Raw genomic sequence first — 17,156 nt, 5'->3', positions numbered from 1 at the left:
AAGTAGAATTTAAAGATTTATTTAAATGTGAAGCTTTGGTCTGATTATGGCAAAAATGACAACAAAACAAGTCCAAAACTGCTCCTGTCTTCCTCTGAGTCTGTCTTTGTCGAATTTTTCTGGACCGTTTCACCAGAATAGGGGGGAAAAAGTAATTAAGGATCTGCAAATTAGGATTTAATATATAAATTATTTATTGTCATTTATTTTTCAGAGAGCTCCTTGAACTGCTGTAAATCAGATGATTATATTCCAAGTACCAAATGTTTGCACTCGGCGTCCCAATAATATATTTGGCCGTTCAGATGGACCTTCACCGCCCTTGATGCCCACACCGAGTTTAGATAATAAAGCCCACAGAGGGTCGTCAACCCTGTTTGTCTGTTACCAAAATATTTTATCACCCACTGGATGGATTTCAATGAAACTCCCAGGAAATATTCATTGGATGTACCTCTACAACTGATTAACTTTTGGAGTAAATTCAATTCAAGATGGCCACCACAGCTAACCCACACTAGCCAAGACAAAAATGACTGTAACTCAGCCATTTTTACAGATACCGAACTAAAATTTTGTGTGGTAGTAGCTGAGAGTCTCTCACTACACATATTCTGAGCGTGACATCTTGTAATATTGCACAAGGTTGTAACGTAACATTATTTCCAAGGTTTGACCAAAATGGCTACAACCTCGTCATTTTTCAACATAAGATGATTTTAGTCTAAAGTGAAAGTGCACGAAAGGCGGCAGGCAATGTGCATTTCTTCAAGGAAAGCGAGGGTATTTAGTTCCTGTAATGTTTCATTGTGTGATTCTAAGTGAAAAAGCCACAATGTGATAAATAAGAAAGCTGATTATAAAATGTGGGCATTCTTCAGGGAGAACATGTGTGTGAAAAGGGCAAACAATTCCCCTGTTATTTGTTTTTGTTTTTAAATTATTCATCACGTCTCCTGTCAGGAAGCCCTCGCTAACCTCTCATTTCTTGTGCGTTTTTCTAGGTAATGAAGACGTACCATATGTACCACAGTGAGAGTCTAAGTGCCGAGAGCAAACTGAAGGAGGCGGAGAAGCAGGAGGAGAAGCACATCGGGAAGAGTAACGACGTCGGCGTCGGCCTGCTGCGGTACGGCCACGACGAACGTCCGCAGCGCCGGAGCTCCGTAAAGAAAATGGAAAAGATGAAGGAGAAGGTCTGTTTCTGCTGACTTCCCTGCGTGTGGTTAGGATGCATGTGATGCACGGTGAAGACAAAAGAGTCCACAAATGGATTCGAAATAAAAGTCTTGTCAGTGCGCAGAAATACTGTAAATGCGGTCAGAACATCGTGTCATGCACTTTGATGGACTATATGGGAGAAAAATCAGTGTAATGTAGTAATGCTTCTTTGAGTACATTTTACATTCTGCCTTGATGGGACTTTTCTCTCCCCAGAGACAAGCCAAGTACTTTGAAAACAAGCTGAAGTGCACAAAAGCCCGGAACGACTATCTTCTTAATCTGGCAGCTACCAACGCTCTAGTGGCCAAATACTACATTCACGATGTCTCGGACATGATAGATGTAAGTTGAATCCAATAAGAGACGAAACGTACTAATGCTGGCCGTGAGCCTGTAACATTCTGTCCCGGTACGTCGTTGTTTTCAGGTTTCAGTAGAAAAGCTTTTGAAACTGCAACACCTTCCACTTGTTCTCAGTGTTGTGATTTAGGATACCACGCAAGCCTGGCACGCACCATGAGGACCTACTTATCTGCAGAATACAGCCTGGAAACGTCCCGCCACGAGGGTCTGGACGTGCTGGAGGGAGCGGTGGACGCCATGGACATTAGAGGGGACAAGTTGAGGTTTATGGACACGCACAGCCAGATCTTCTGTCCCCCGGCACGCTTCGACTATCAGCCGCACATGGGAGACGAGGTGGGGATGTTAGGGACGGCTTTTCTCCTTCTTTTCTCTGCCCTCTCTGGTAAATTGATGTTTCCTTTCTCTTTTTTTTTTTTTTTTTTTGTCTCAGGTGTGTCAGGTAAGCGCGCAGCAGCCAATCCAGACGGAGCTCCTGATGCGTCACCACCAGCTGCAGTCTCGCCTCGCCACACTGAAAATAGAAAACGAGGAGGTACGAGGTTGTGTGCGCAGAAATCTTAAGAGGTGCCAGCAGGTGTTTTGCAAATGAAACAAGCTCACTTAAAGTTTATTGTGCAGACTTATATCCCTCTGCTGGGAGAGGCTTAGATTGGGTTAAACACACAGGGCAGCAAGTTATTAGGAAAATATTCTAGGGTTTTAGTTAGCCCTTAATCTGCTACCAAAGAGATATTCATGCATGACATATCCATCCATCCACCCGCTTCTCCTTTCCGGATCGCTGGAGTGACTATATCCAGCAGTCACTGTGTGAGAGGCGGGGGACATCCTGGACAGGTCGCAAGTGCATCAACAAACGGGATCAACAGCCATTCACGCTTTCACCCACCTGGGTTAATTGGTAACTAAATTGTCCCTAACATGCATGGTTTGGTCTGTGTAAGGATACTGCAGTACCTGGAGTGAACACAGGCGTGCACAGGGATGCATGATGTGTATCATTTTTAAAATTATTCCTTTCATTGCTACATGGGTCATTTAATGGACATGTTTGACATGTTGCTTTATCCTGTAACAGGCCATCAATATTAGAGGCGGCAAGGTGAAGTTTCTGTGGACCTAAATCTCCAATTTTTTTTTCCTTTTTAAAGCAAGAATATTTCACAAAAATATCAAACGACTCCTTTAGGAAAGATAAAAAAAGACACGCTATTGAATTTTAGATATGAGAAACTGCGTCTTTTTCCTAGAAGCACATGTTGTAATAAGAACATTTCTCTCCCACAATGGTCCAGTGTTTTTACGCAGCTTTTGAAATGACCGCGGTCAATGCGACTCACGCAGACCCAATTAAAGGTCACTGTGCTCTGGGTGTGTGCCGTGAATATGAAAACACACTCTCTTCCTCTCTTCCTCACATGGAAGACCCACAGTTCAGGAGAGGACATGCAGTTACTCGGCTGTGCAAAGCTCCTGCAGCCTTGTTGGCACCAGAGCTTACTTCTGATCCTTATATGTATTTAAAGATATGGATATTAGTTGCAAATATATTTTCTTGTTTCCGCTGGACCAGTTGCCTTGTTTATTGTTAGTAATTATCTAAGGCAAAGATGTTGTTATTGGGGATGTTCTTAAGTGCTGAAATGTTTGTGGTCAGGTGAAGAAGACTCTTGACGCCACCATGCAGACCCTTCAGGACATGCTGACTGTGGAGGACTTTGATGTCTCCGAGGCCTTCCAGCACAGCCAGTCCACAGAGTCGGTCAAGTCGGCTTCATCTGACTCCTACATGAGCAAGGCCAGCATCGCTAAGAGGCGAGCTAATCAGCAGGAAACCGAGGGCTTCTACTTTACTGTAAGTTCTCACACAAATGGAAAAAAAAAAGCTCAGTTATTATTAAAAATAAAGATTCTAGAAAGATCCCCGGGGCTGATGTCTCTGTGTCTGTTTGAACTGCAGAAATACAAGGAGTATTTGAACGGCAGCAATCTGATTGTGAAACTGCAGGCTAAACATGACCTCCTAAAGCAGACATTAGGAGAAGGTAAGACTTTATGCACGTCTATGGGGAGGAAAGTTCTGTAATGGATGGGTAATCACTAACCTAACAATAACCAGAAACGGTACAGCTCATCAGTATCTGTCCAACAAGAGGAGCTTTCTGAGCCTGATGGTTCATTTAAAAAACATGTGACTAATACATTGTATGACATCTGATTTGCATCATTCATCTTGGATGTTGCTTATAGTGTTTGAAACATTTACACCATTTAGAAATTCTCATTGAAACGATTGTTTGAAATTTGGACACCAGCTGGAAAAAAATCCTTAAATTTTTACTAAGAAACTGTTTGTCTCTCTTCATATTGCTTATCCAAAAATTCGTAGAAAAGTTATTTTGGGTAAATAGTGGTGAAAGCAGGAATGATCTGTAGACACCTAGGCGAACACACCTGTGTGTGTGTGTGTGTGTTGAACAAAAACTTAGAGTGGTAGCTGGGAGTCATCCCCACCACATATTTTGAGTTCTAATAGTCAGCCTGAAGATACAAATACTTATATCCAACATGGTTTTATTTAATTACCATGCAAATATATATATTTTTTAAAGTTAGAATTATTTATTTGCCATAAAAATAAACATTCAGACAAGTCTTTGCGTTGATATGATGAAGGTATCCCACTGTAGAAATCGGCTCCTCTGCCTCCCTCTCCTGTTGCCCCTGGTTACATTTTCCACTTAGCGGCGAGAGAGTCGACAGGCCGTCCCCTTCTGGGGCTCTTGTGCCGTTTCCAGGGCGACCGCTGAATGACCGCTGTCTGGCAGGGAGTCAGATGCAGCCGTGGCGCTCACCCCATTCACTCTGGCTGAATAGACGCCCCTCTTTTCTCCTAACACCTCTTTCCGTCTCCATCTGCCAGCCTTGTATAATCAACCGGCAGCCAACCGCACCGCTAACGGCTGCGATTGTAAACTAAGCATATTCTAATCAAGACTTCTCCCTGTGCTTTCTGCTTTTTTTAGGGGAGAGGGCTGAATATGGAACAACAAGGTAAGATGTCCAACGACTGAGGAGTGGCTAAAGTAGGCGACGATGTGTAAAATCTTTCCTGTGTCAGTGTGGGAGTAGAAGGTTTCTCAACCTTAATTGGAGATGGTTCTGCCAAAAGCTACTTTTTTTTGTTTGTTTGAATCTATAATCAATCTGCTCACATCAGAAATAACAGCAATGAGTTGCATAATATTCTGTTTTTGAATGTACTTTAAATTATAAACAAAACAAGTGAGCCAAAAACCTAAAAAAAAAAAAAAAATTAGTCAGGCAGATTGATGCTGGTGCTAAGTTCTTTATTCAATGTAACGTGAGGTCATCGTCACTAATTTACAAGGTCCGTTTAAAGGAATAGCTGAAGGTTTTGACTGAAGGTGTTCAACCCAACTGTTCGCTGAGACAAATCTGTCTGTGTCAAGATTGTGCGCTGCATTTCAAACCCACAGCTGACATCCTGTTTGTTGAAATCTGCTAAAGGGGAAAGAAGGTGGTATCGAAAGCATCAAGAAGGCCAGATAAACCACAGAGAGTCACATTTATCTCTGTGATCTTCTACAGACAAAGCAACAGGTAGTTTTCGACGATGCATTCTGTTTCAGGATGTAGTTCAGATCAAAGTTTGCACGCACACGTCGTCTACACGGACATCGGGGCAGCCATGGCTTCTTGTAGATTTGCGTGACTTGGTTTAGCCTTTTTGTTACTGTACACATTTAACTATAAGTGATGCAGGAGTTTTCCTTTACTGTTGATTTTCTTCTGGATTTACAAAGTCACAAAGAGTTATAGATGTGAGCACATCCCTGAGTGTTGAACTTGACCTTTGGTAACATGAACAAGCCGCTGGTCTGTTTCTAGTTGGATCATTGACAAAACTTCTCAGTTGTACTTTATGTTTTAGATGGCTCAAACAGTATTCCTTCAACCTACATTCCTTCTGAATTTTTGTTTGGGGTCATCGTCCATTTAGAAGAACCAACTGTTTTCAGGCCTCAAATCTCTGGCTGATTTAAATTAACGCTTAAAACCTCTGATGTCCTCCTCCTTCAGTATTTTCTTCTTTGTGAAGTCAGACAGCCCGTATCATGATGCTACCACCACTGTGTTTAACATTGTTCTTTAAGGGAAATGCCTTCTTTAAGGGAAGCTACCTGCTTACAAAATTAAGAGCTTTTGTCAAGTTTTTGTTTTGACTCTTAAGTGAATCATTTTAAGTGGATGTTTTGTTGAGCCCCTATGGTTGACTTTTATGTAGGAGTCAGAAAATCTGCAGTAAATTTAAACTTGTGCACCTGTTTTTGTTTTTTTTTCTATTACTACATAAGTTAAGAAATCCTTTTTGCTCCCAATGAATAGTTAAAATAAATAACCAAATATTGCCCTCATTTATATCATCATTTCCTCCTGTTGTTGTATCTCAGGTGTATACAGATGTCAAGGGGGGTTGATTTTTATTTTAAATTTCATTAGAAAGATCCAAATCATTGGTCAAAATCATTTTTAGGAGAAAAAAAAAGTCAGTATTTTCATGTGCATTCATGCGTTTTGTGATATTGTTTATTCCTGTTTACCATGTACCAACCCTATAACCCCCACCATCTCCCCAGGCCCCCCACTCTTCCCCCTAAACCCCAGAGAATGAGGAAGTGTAGACCTCGCTCCATTTTTAACCATAAGCTGTTTAACGGCAATATGGAGGCCTTCATCCAGGTACTAGCCCATCTGTGCCCTTTGTCTCTCCATGAGCTCAGCTGTCTTGCTAGCAGACCTTGGGGTCCTGTGACCGCTCTTTAATCCGAACATTGTTTCACTCATGCACTTTCCTCTTGCTCAATGCCCTTTCTTCACAGTTTTTCAACTTTAAGAGAGGTTGGTCAAATGTGACTCGGTGAAGGGTTTTTTTTAATTTTTTTTTGTGACGTTTTTAGCTCAGAGAGGGTTCGGCTTCCTACCACACGCTGAATAATTTGTCAGCTATTCATGCATATAAACACACGGGCACATCCACTCAGCAGCAGGCGAGTGAGGCACGTCCCAGGGGTAGAATAAAGTTGAAATAGCTCGTCAGTGAGTTACTTTCTTGATTTAAAAGGAAAATGGGTGGCAGGGGGAACAAATGTGTTTTTTGACTGCTTGTTTTAGATTTAACAGTAAATTTTACAAACTGAATTGGGATTTTTTTTTTTCTAAAGCTCAAATAATAATTTGGTTAACTAAGAAGATATTTTAATAAAAGTGCAAAGAGAAACTGTAGAACTATTGATTGGTTTCATAAAACAAACAAAACAAAAAGTAATGAGGAATGAATCTTTCAAATTCAGCTCTTTATGATTGAGAGATCTGTTTTATGAGCCCTCCCTTCCCCGGCGCTCGTAGGTAGCAGCCTGTCCCCCCTTCTGTCCTCCCTCAGGCCACGTCCTCGTGTCTCGCGTCCCACGAGCGGCCGATCCTTCGGCTCCTCTCTCAGGCCAGGCCTCTGTACGATCTGTCTCTGTCTCTAACCTTTTGTGGTTGTTGTTGCTTCTCTTCCTCTGTCCACGCGCCTTTCTGCTTCTCTGCCCAGAGGACGACGGAATGTCCGAGCCCGGACTCAGGTACTCAGCCTCATCACGGCGAGCCGGGATCGTCACACTGTTTGATTTGATTTGACATTTCTGTGCCTCTCAGCTGTTTACCGTTCCAAGTATTATAAATATATCGAAACCCGCCGGCACAAACACTAGCTTCAGTTTAATCTGCACCATTTTTTCTTTTACACACTTAGAATATGTTACTTACTTCTTAAATAATCAGCTATTTGAAATTAATCCTTCTTGAGGAGTTTTAATAATATGTATGTTAGCATGACTTGTCTTCTATTATTATTTATGTTTTGTTTTAGACTCTTCTAATCTTTGTGACTTGATTCTGTGCAGGATTCGGGGCAGGCTATACCTGAGGTGGTTGAAAGCTGTATTCGATATATCAATTTATATGGTAGGTTGTTCTCCAGAAGCTTTTCCTGCTCTTTTTTTTAAGGGATATAAACAAAATGTTCATGTTTGCTCGCAAAGCATCACATCATGTTGTCTGTGTTTGTGAAATAAAAAAATACCTAACCATCATGTTGTTTTAAATTGAAGACATCCACAGAAACAAAAAAAAAAAGTTGCTACTTTTAAAAAATCCTTTTTTTAATAAGAAATGTTCTTGTCTGTTTGCTGCTTTATCTTATTTTTGAGTCTTAATATTTGAGTCTCGGCTCAAAATGTTAATATGTGGAAATATGATGCAGATGGTTTGTTTGCTAAAAACGGAAGAACTGCTTTTTATACACATTTACTGCATGGTAGTTTTATTTTGTAATCATACCGTACGCTGTTGCAGCTCAAATTGATCCATTCTGACTAAAACAATGCAGTCTTTGCTTTTATTTATTTAATAATCAATTATCTTCATTCGAAACTTAAACGCATATTAAAGAAATCACAAATCTAATGAGACGATTTATCATTTATTACAAAAACAGACCAGATGAGCCATTAAAACAAGTCCATAATCCTCTGTGAATCAACAACCAGGTCCATGATGGAGGTGGTTTGCATTTAATGTCTGCGTCTTTAAGAACCCTCCAATCTGCTCTGATTAGTACTTGAGGAAAAATTTTGGCAGCTGCTCGTTGTTTAGATCAGTCGAGCCAAATTAGACTCCAGGCTTGCTTTGTTTTAGGTGTTTCATTGTCGTGTTATCAGTTAACAGGAGAAAAGCCTGAATGACAGACGCACGGAGTCTCACGAGGTTCAGCTGAAATGTTTTCTGCAGAAGAAAACTGACCCAGTTTTGTGTCAACCTCGACTTTTCTGCACAAGAAATCCAATGTAGCATACTTTTAATTATAACTTACAGGTGAAGCTGCAGACGAAGCACAGAGCTGTGCATCAGTTTTATTCATTTATAGGGGATTTAATTGGCTACTTGCAACAGTTTCTTTTAAATAATGAGAACCTTATTACCAAAACTAACACATCCTTTTTGTTCAAACAGTTCAGGTCTGCATAATACAGAAAGTAAATGTCTGTTCTTAAGTTGGTAGCCTGCTTTAAAACCTTATTTGGTTTTACTCCCATGTTTGAATTTAGAATGAATCGATATCAATCTCATTTTATCAAATCTAAAAGTGCAGAGAGGTTGAACGGACGAGCAGCTGGGGTATTTTTGTCTGCGTGTAGTTGTTTTATTTATTTTTTAATCGCACCTTAACAGGCTTTCATGTGTCCACAGGTCTGCAGCAGCAAGGTATATTTCGGGTTCCAGGATCCCAGGTCGAAGTGAACGATATTAAAAATGCATTTGAACGAGGTTAGTCCCTGGTTGACTCGCCGTCTTCTTCTGATTGGTTTTAAATTGTATTTGCCCACCTGAAACGCCACAGTGCATCTCGCACGACTCCAAAGTGCAAATAAAAAGCCCCCTGTGTCGCATGCCGCCATGTGATGGACACGTAAACCACTTAATGCATAAAACATCAGGTCAGCATCCTGGAGTAATAATAAATGAGGAAGCATTACTGCATTATTGTGCTCTAATTTGAAAGACATGAGGAGTTGCATCAAAGGCACGTCAAATGGAAGTGGATGCTATGAATGAGCAATGAGAGGATTAAGAGTCTGGTCCATCTGTAGGCGAAGATCCGCTGGTGGACGATCAGGCGGATCATGACATAAACTCCGTGGCAGGCGTTCTCAAGCTCTACTTCCGCGGGCTGGAAAACCCGCTGTTCCCCAAAGAGCGTTTCCTCGACTTCATATCCACCACCAGTGAGTCCCATTACAGGAAAACATCTGAAATGTGCTCAAATATTTATGCTGATTGTTCCGCGTGCTCCCCGTTTGTTTTTTCCTCTCTCCTCCTCAGAGTTTGACTCCGGCGCAGAGAGAGCTCATCACCTTCAGCAGATCGTCGTGACTCTTCAGCGGCCCGTGATCGTCGTCATGAGATACCTGTTCGCCTTCCTCAACCAGTAAGTCTCGTCACGGCAGCCTTTGAACGAGCGCGGCGCATTATCACCGTGATGCTCAGCGCCTGCGTCTCTCCCAAGTCTTTCCCAGTACAGCGACGAGAACATGATGGACCCCTACAACTTGGCGATCTGCTTCGGGCCGACGCTGATGCCCATTCCCGATGATCAGGATCCGGTCGCCTGCCAAGCGCACGTTAACGAGGTCATTAAGACGATCCTAATCCACCATGAGGCCATCTTTCCGAGCCAGCAAGAGTTGGAGGGACCCGTTTATGAGAAGTGCATGGCGGGAGGGGAAGAATACTGGTAGGTAGGAGGGAAGTTGGCGAAAATTGTTCTTGTCATTTTCTCTGGTCAAATGACAACTGCAAAATGTGTAACTATTTACTCCTATTTCTTCAATGATTTGTAACAGAAATCTGACTATCAAGTGCAGCTAAAATAACAAAACTTACAATTAAACCAAAGAACTTAAAGGCAGTAACTCACTGGGACTAAACGGCGAGGCTAAATTGTGAGAAAACATTCAGAATTCAACAAGACAGCGATGGATAATCTGTTTGTGAACTTTGAGTTGTTTTTGAGAATCAAAGCCCGTTTTTGCGAGCACGCCTTGCAACACTGGATTCTAGGCCATGCGCATTATTTCATGTCCCGTCCACGTTGCGCTCGCCTCGACCCGCTTTGTGCCCATCTTTGAAGTCACAGACTCTTACGATTTAAACCTTAGACACAAAGATGGGCAGATTTGAACCAGCTTTTGAAGTCGTTATTATTTTCCATTTGTGTGGTTTTTAGACTTGGACATTCAGAGCTGTAGCTTCGAATGGTTTCTGTCACAGAGCTCTTGTGCAGGCGTCAAAATGCAGCTCTAGTGCTGTAAAGCTTCACCTAAACTAAATTGAGACAGGTTTGAGACACCTGTGGCGACTCGGACTGAAGTTTGTCGCACAAAGCTTTTGGACATGTTCAAAATTCAAGCCACAGGACTGGGAGCCTCTGTGACTGCAACCACTGCAAACACTGAGATTATATATTTTGGAAATAATCATTGAGATACTACCTCAGGAGCTAAAATTGGCCTTTTTTTGTTTTCCACAGAAAACTTATTGCCTGTGGTGCCTTCTGGTGTGTTCCTTATGTGTCTTCTGCCACTATTGAGCAGCCTTTATTTACTATATTTGTTAGGTACACCAACAACATGATTATGACAAATAGATGTCCTAAATATCCCCCTCTCAAAGGAGACAGCTGCACATAATCAACCTTTATCAGCTTAGACCCTCCCTGTTGTTATGACTGGTAACAAACTCCATTCCTCAATCTAATAATTTTAGGTTTAGTATTTATTTATTTTATTTTTTGGGGGGAAGGTGGTTTGCTGTATTCAATTACTGTGTATAAAATGAATAAAAAAAAGCTTCACGGCAACAATTTATAAACACTACAGCTTTGTTCAGATCGTCAGCAAACCCGATTAGTATTTCTAATCAGATCCAAAAGACAGACTGCCTGCTCTGTTACTCGCACGTTATTAGATCAGCTCCGCGTGACCAGAGAGCTCCAACTTGTCTGCAGGTTGCTACGGTAACAACGAAGGTGTCACTAACTGAATAAAAACTCTGCAGCTCAGCTCAAGCTGTCCTTAAATGTGCCAGCAGATGTTGTTTTTTTTTTTGTGCCTTTCTGTTTACCATTTCTTTCTCTGTGCTAATAGCACAAGACTCATTTTCCAAATAAGTACCTTCTAATCCCCTCCATTTGGCCCATGAATTGGTCTTAGCTAAACATCTTAAAGGGTGTCTCAGTTCCTAAAATGCACCTGAAAGAGAGGGAGCGAGGAGATGTGGTGGAGTTAAAATGAAGGAACTGCACGCTGCCATAAAAATATTAACACACTTCTATGAAACACAAACCAACTGATATTGGGTTGAAATGGTGATTTAGAGACAATGAAGTCCTAGTTTTGTTCAAACCTGTTATGTGGACTCTTCAATTCTTGTATTGAGCTTGAGACAGAGTAGCACCCATTTAATTTAGTGATGTTGTCATTCTAAAAATGGTACGAGTTGTGTTGTGTTCAGTGCGAAGTCTTTTTTAACGAAGTGAGAAGTCAGATACTTCTCTAACAAAAACTCACATTTGAGTCCATCTCAAGGTGTAATTTAGATCTACAAAATAACTCTCATGTGGTTGCTGTTCAGACTTTGGAAATAAATCTGGTCATAATCACAAAAAAAAAAAAAAAGAAGACATGGATTGTCATGCAGCTCTGACTTTTCGCGTCCCTTCTTGCCTGTGCAGTGAAAGCCCTCACAGTGAGCCCGGGGCCCTCGACGACATCGACAATGGAACCGGACCAAACACGAGCGATGAAGGTCAGACGCCGAACACGATCGATAAGCTGCCAAGATCACAGCCCTGACGCCTGGAGCCGATGGAGAAAGTAATGAGATTTGTTCAACCGAGCTGCGTCGTGTTCTTTGTGCCGCAGAGTTCGAGCCGATTGAGGCCATCGCCAAATTTGACTACGTGGGCCGAAGTCCGAGGGAGCTGTCCTTTAAGAAGGGAGCGTCGCTGCTGCTGTACCTGCGAGCCTCCGAGGACTGGTGGGAGGGCCGGCATAATGGCGTGGATGGGCTGATCCCACATCAATACATTGTAGTGCAGGACATGTAAGTTCGACTTTAGGGAAGCTATGACGGCAGTGAAGCATCAGCAGAAATGAGCCTTATTGGAAGCCTTGAGGGATTGGATTCTTGGTGTCTGTTCTTGTGGGGATTCAAGAAGAAGTTTGCATGGAGGAGTCAAGCTAGCAACTAATCAGAAAAGCAATTTCTTTAGATTATTTTGTTGTAGTCGCTAAATTTTCAACTAAATGTTTGTGTTGCTGCGTGTTTTGTAGCACGAACATCTGCCACCTCTGATCACCTTCCTCTGTATAATTTGACTCCTACAGATATCCTCTCCTCTTCTTTCCTCAGATAAACTGCACATAGCCTTCTGTTTTTTCTTAATTTTACCATCTTTTTTTGTTTTGGGCTGCATGGCGACACTCCCCTGGAGCCTTTCTGTGTGAAGCCTGCATGTTTTTCTCATCGTGTGGGTTTTCCTCCCACAGTCCAAAAACCTACATGTCAGAATTACTGGCATTTCTAAATAGGCCCTAGATGAGAGCGTTGGCATGCGTATTTGTTTGCTTCTATGGATTGCCAACCTGTCAAGGTGTGTGTCTCCTCTCCATTTGGAGATGGGCCCCAGCTCCCCGCGACCCTAAACAAGACCAAGCAAGGGTTAAGAAAAGGATTCATAGTTGTTGTTTTAGAATTTGACCTCTAAAAATCTGAATTGAAATAGATTTGTTGAGGGATACAGTTGGCAGCCTTTGTGTACTCATTTAGTGTAGCAATACAAACAGAGCTTAGAGAATGGTAGAAATGAAAAGGCTGTGTCATGCAAGAAGTGACGAGATGGGGAAAATGTTTTATTCAGCTGTCAATCAAGCTAAACATAAAATTTTATTTAGTCTTTTTAGTTGGTAAAAATGTGCTTTTCTTTTGGCTCTCCTCTGAGTGGATATTAGTTTGACCTCCCTGAATCTCCAAACTGAGATTGCTCTGACTGTTGTCTACAGCAGACAGGATGATGCCTCCTCCATACAGCCCCTAAAACATAAAACATAAAACATTGATAATAATAAAACGATCCTTTTAATTAAAAATTTATATTGAATTATGTAAAAAGTGTATTACCTTTGCTGATGATACAGGTGTTGTGGGACATGTTGTTTTTAAAAATAAAAGAATCTTGTTTTTAGGTCTCTCAAATGAAAAGACTCTGTGGGATTTGTCTCTTTGTTGGCAGAAGACATTAACAGAGTCTGATTTTCTGTCCCCAACAGGGACGATGCATTCTCAGACAACATCCAGAGGACAGACAGTGAGGCGAACAGTGGACTGCACCGCAGTGACAGGAGCTCATCGAGAAACGAGCGCCAGTCTCCTTGTGACCACGCCCCTAAGAACAGCTTCGGCGCCGTGCTGGGAAGGTGGGGGCTTTTAAACCTGCAACCACCAGAAAGACGTGCGCTCTTATTTAACGCGAAACCAATAATTCAAACTGCAAACTACTCTTTTGTCGCCCTCCTACAGGGTGAGAGTGCGTTCGGATGGAGCTGCCGTTCCACGCCACAGGAACGGCGCCGACAACCTCAGCCCCACCAGGGCTGCCGACCAGCCCCCCAGGGTCATGCCCCGACCCTGCAGCCCGCACAAAATGGCTGTTAGCAGGGGCCAGACGGACAGCCCGGAGAAGAGGCGCCTCACCACTTTCGGCAGCGCTGGCTGCATCAACTACCCCGACCGAAAGGCGTTTGTGGACAGCCACTCCCAGCGGTCGTCACCGAGCACGACGCGGCACGCAAGTTTAGGAGACCACAAAGCCCTCGAGGCCGAGGCGCTCGCCGAGGTGAGCAGTCCTGAAAACGCTGTCAATTCTGTGGGGTTTTTTTGGGGTAGTGGGACATTCAAAACAAACTGGACAAATTTAATGTCATAGCATAAAAGGAGGACTGGAGAATAAATACTTAGTATTTATTAACTAACAGTAAGTCAGAGCAGAAGACCTCAGGATGTACTACTTGAGTAAATCAAGATTAACTTTTTACAGGTTTGTTTTATGACAGATGTTTGTATACTTGTCCTGTTGAAGATTTTGTTACAGCAGCAAAAAAATGTAATGCATGAATTCATTGTGTGAAAGCTGATCAGCACTGTTTTCCTCTTTTTTTATTTTTCCATATATTTTTGCAATCTAACTACTTCTGCATACTTTAAGCTTTTTTAGCCATTTGTAAATCAAAACGTTCAGCTCATTTAGGAGGTGGGTGCATTGATTTTTTTTTGTAACTTTTTTAAATACTTTTAAAGTTATTTAACTTTATTTTCAGATATTTTGTCAATGAAAATGCATTAAGATCTCTTCATTAGCTGTAGGCTAATGTTTTGCTTCTTATAGCTTTTAAAAACTCCCTTTTCAACTTTTTCACCAAAGTCATTCAGCTTTCACTGCATTTTCTTTAGTTTTTTTAAATCTTGGACATATTGTTTCTGTTTCTTTTTGTCTCAGGACATAGAGAAAACTATGAATACTGCTCTGCATGAGTTACGCGAGCTAGAGAGGCAGAATGTGGCCAAACACGCCCCCGATGTGGTCCTGGACACCTTGGAGCCCCTCAAACAGCCGGCCGGGGCCCAGGATGTGCCTGCCAGCCCCCTGCACACCATGGTGATCAGGGATCCAGATGCAGCCCAGCGGCGGAGCAGCAGCAGCTCCTCTTCCGAGACCATGACCACTTTTAAGCCGGCTCTGTCGGCACGTAGACCCAGCGCGCCTTTAAGGCCCCCGCCTATCAGACCCGTCAGGCCGGCTCCTGTGATCGGACCGGGCCAGGTGCCGCACCGCTCCAGCAGCTCCAGCTCTTCTGGTCTGGGCAGCCCAGGCATCACCCCCACCGAAAGGGTCTTCCCCAAAGCGCCCTCCCCGTCGCCGTCCACCTCCTCGTCGTCCTCAGACAAACAAGGCAACATGTAGCTTCAGTCTGTCGGTGTGTGAAGAAGCTGAAGAAGAAGACTGTGGAAACTGACGGATACTATCCTGATGCTATCATCACACCCCACACCTCTTCCTGACTGCAAAACAAACATCTGATCTGTCTGAATATTTACCACTAACCTTGTGTAGACTACGACAGCTGCTTCTGGTGTTTGTTCACACACACGCACGAGTGTAGCCCAAACCTGCTGGGAGCAAGTCGCTGCAAATATTACAGTGATTATATTCCACAGAAATAGGACTGAAATCTTTAGGAATCATTTTATAGACTGCTAACCAAGCTGAATTAAAGAAATGCACTGGAAAATATTTCTGTTCGCTGAAATATGACAGTGAAACATCTCATTGAAATGTTATTAGATTACAAAGATGCTGCGAGCTTGTTCTCTGTGTCTGGTTTCCTCCTCCATTATCACAAATCACTTAACGGGAATATTTCCCCACTTATCATTGCAGACATGCAGACTGTACTGGTGGGACATAATGTCTTCGGTTCGAATAATTCCTTCAACACCACTTATACTGACAGAGAGGTTTGTAAAGAAAAGGTCAAATAAACTGTCCCACTGTGTAACAATATATGCAGACAACATGGCTGAAGAATGGAACTAAAGCTGCAGTTCTTCTTGCGACCACTAGAGGGAGGCGCCGAGTAATGTTATGAATACAGCCTTAAACTAAGGCATTCTGATTAATAGTGTTCGGTCTGTGTTCCAAAAGCGTTTTCTTAAGTCCTACCTATAAAGACAAGAAAACTATTATTGTAGCTCTCATTCAGTTTTCATCTACAATCTCATAATGGGCCAGAGGTTGGTGCAGTAAGCCCAAGCTGCAGCGGTGCAGAGAACACATAAATGTTGTGACATGTATGCCATCCTTATAACTGAAAATAAAAGAAAATGTGTCATAAAAGTGCTTATTATCCTATTATCTCTCTTTCTAAAAATATTAGCTGTGTTACCTCAACCAAACAAGTGAGACACTCGCACAATTCAGTTGACTAATGCACTAATAAACCTTACAGGGTCCTGTGTCTTCATTACCATGAAGTTGTACTAGAAACAAGCGCATTTAAATCTGTCTTGAATTATCTATATATATATATATATATATATATATATATTTTTTTTTTTTTTTCTTTTTGTACACGGTCACCGCAAGCTGTGTGGACGTTTAGCTGTTGTGTACTGTTTGTTGTCTGTCCCATGTGGTGGCTCTTTAAACTGTAAATGGTACATATATTAGAAGGAATTTACACCTACTGTTAAAGAATGCCTGTAAATATAACATTGTATCATAGGATGGGATATATGATCATCTGTAGCGTGTAGATTTTTGTAATTCTTATCCTTGCACAGACAGTAGCGGAAGAATAAAACAACAAAATCTCAGCTGTTTCTCAAGGTTTTTTTGTTTGTTTGTCTCGGGTCTATGTGTAAAATAGTATATATATATATATATATATGTATGTGCAGAGAGGATTTAACAGAAGCAAAATATAACGCACTAAGTTAACTTGGAGTGAATACAGATGAAGCATCGCTTTTTTATGGTCCCTTGGCTGTGGCAGCCATCCTAAATTAGGTTCAGTCCTAAAGATAGTCACTTGTAGATCCAGTGATTACTTTCTGCAAGTTTCTTTAAAATTCCTACACACACACACACACACACACACACACATAGCTAAGCCCTTAGGGGTGGCTAATGCCATTTTACTGCCATCTGCTGGTCAATTAAAGCTCCAGCAACAAGATGCTGTCAATCTATGTGTGTTTTCTCTATATTAAATCAAATTGCAGGGTGTTATATAAATAAAACACTCTATATCAGCAGTAATTTCTGAGTAGACTGAAGTCTAGTGAATGTCATGAAATGTTTAAACTTCAGCACGTTCAGTTAC

General features: G+C 41.9%; 1 protein-coding gene across 3 annotated transcripts in view; it reads left to right on the top strand.

Annotated features, from left to right (window-relative positions):
• The window catches only part of LOC108231332 (SLIT-ROBO Rho GTPase-activating protein 3), a 33,624-nt gene extending 16,977 nt beyond the window's left edge, over positions 1-16,647 (top strand). Inside the window, exons 5-22 of one of the 3 annotated variants that reach the window (XM_017408324.3) lie at positions 1,005-1,196; positions 1,438-1,566; positions 1,702-1,923; positions 2,021-2,122; positions 3,248-3,445; positions 3,551-3,635; positions 4,617-4,644; positions 7,208-7,238; positions 7,560-7,620; positions 8,905-8,982; positions 9,306-9,440; positions 9,538-9,643; positions 9,722-9,949; positions 11,948-12,021; positions 12,138-12,318; positions 13,545-13,691; positions 13,795-14,110; positions 14,771-16,647. In XM_017408324.3, the coding sequence (XP_017263813.1) occupies positions 1,005-1,196; positions 1,438-1,566; positions 1,702-1,923; positions 2,021-2,122; positions 3,248-3,445; positions 3,551-3,635; positions 4,617-4,644; positions 7,208-7,238; positions 7,560-7,620; positions 8,905-8,982; positions 9,306-9,440; positions 9,538-9,643; positions 9,722-9,949; positions 11,948-12,021; positions 12,138-12,318; positions 13,545-13,691; positions 13,795-14,110; positions 14,771-15,235 (2,778 nt within the window). In that variant the 3' untranslated portion in view covers positions 15,236-16,647. Of the gene's footprint in view, positions 1-1,004; positions 1,197-1,437; positions 1,567-1,701; positions 1,924-2,020; positions 2,123-3,247; positions 3,446-3,550; positions 3,636-4,616; positions 4,645-6,251; positions 7,239-7,559; positions 7,621-8,904; positions 8,983-9,305; positions 9,441-9,537; positions 9,644-9,721; positions 9,950-11,947; positions 12,022-12,137; positions 12,319-13,544; positions 13,692-13,794; positions 14,111-14,770 lie in introns of those variants that run through there. The other 2 variants (XM_017408322.2, XR_003038823.2) reach the window with 2 other exon arrangements.
• Positions 16,648-17,156: the final 509 nt, after the last annotated feature.

The sequence above is a fragment of the Kryptolebias marmoratus genome, linkage group LG4, assembly GCF_001649575.2.
Source record: "Kryptolebias marmoratus isolate JLee-2015 linkage group LG4, ASM164957v2, whole genome shotgun sequence".
NCBI lineage: Eukaryota > Metazoa > Chordata > Actinopteri > Cyprinodontiformes > Rivulidae > Kryptolebias > Kryptolebias marmoratus.
Note: the sequence above shows the minus strand (reverse complement) of the source record. Positions and strands in the feature narration are given on the sequence as shown.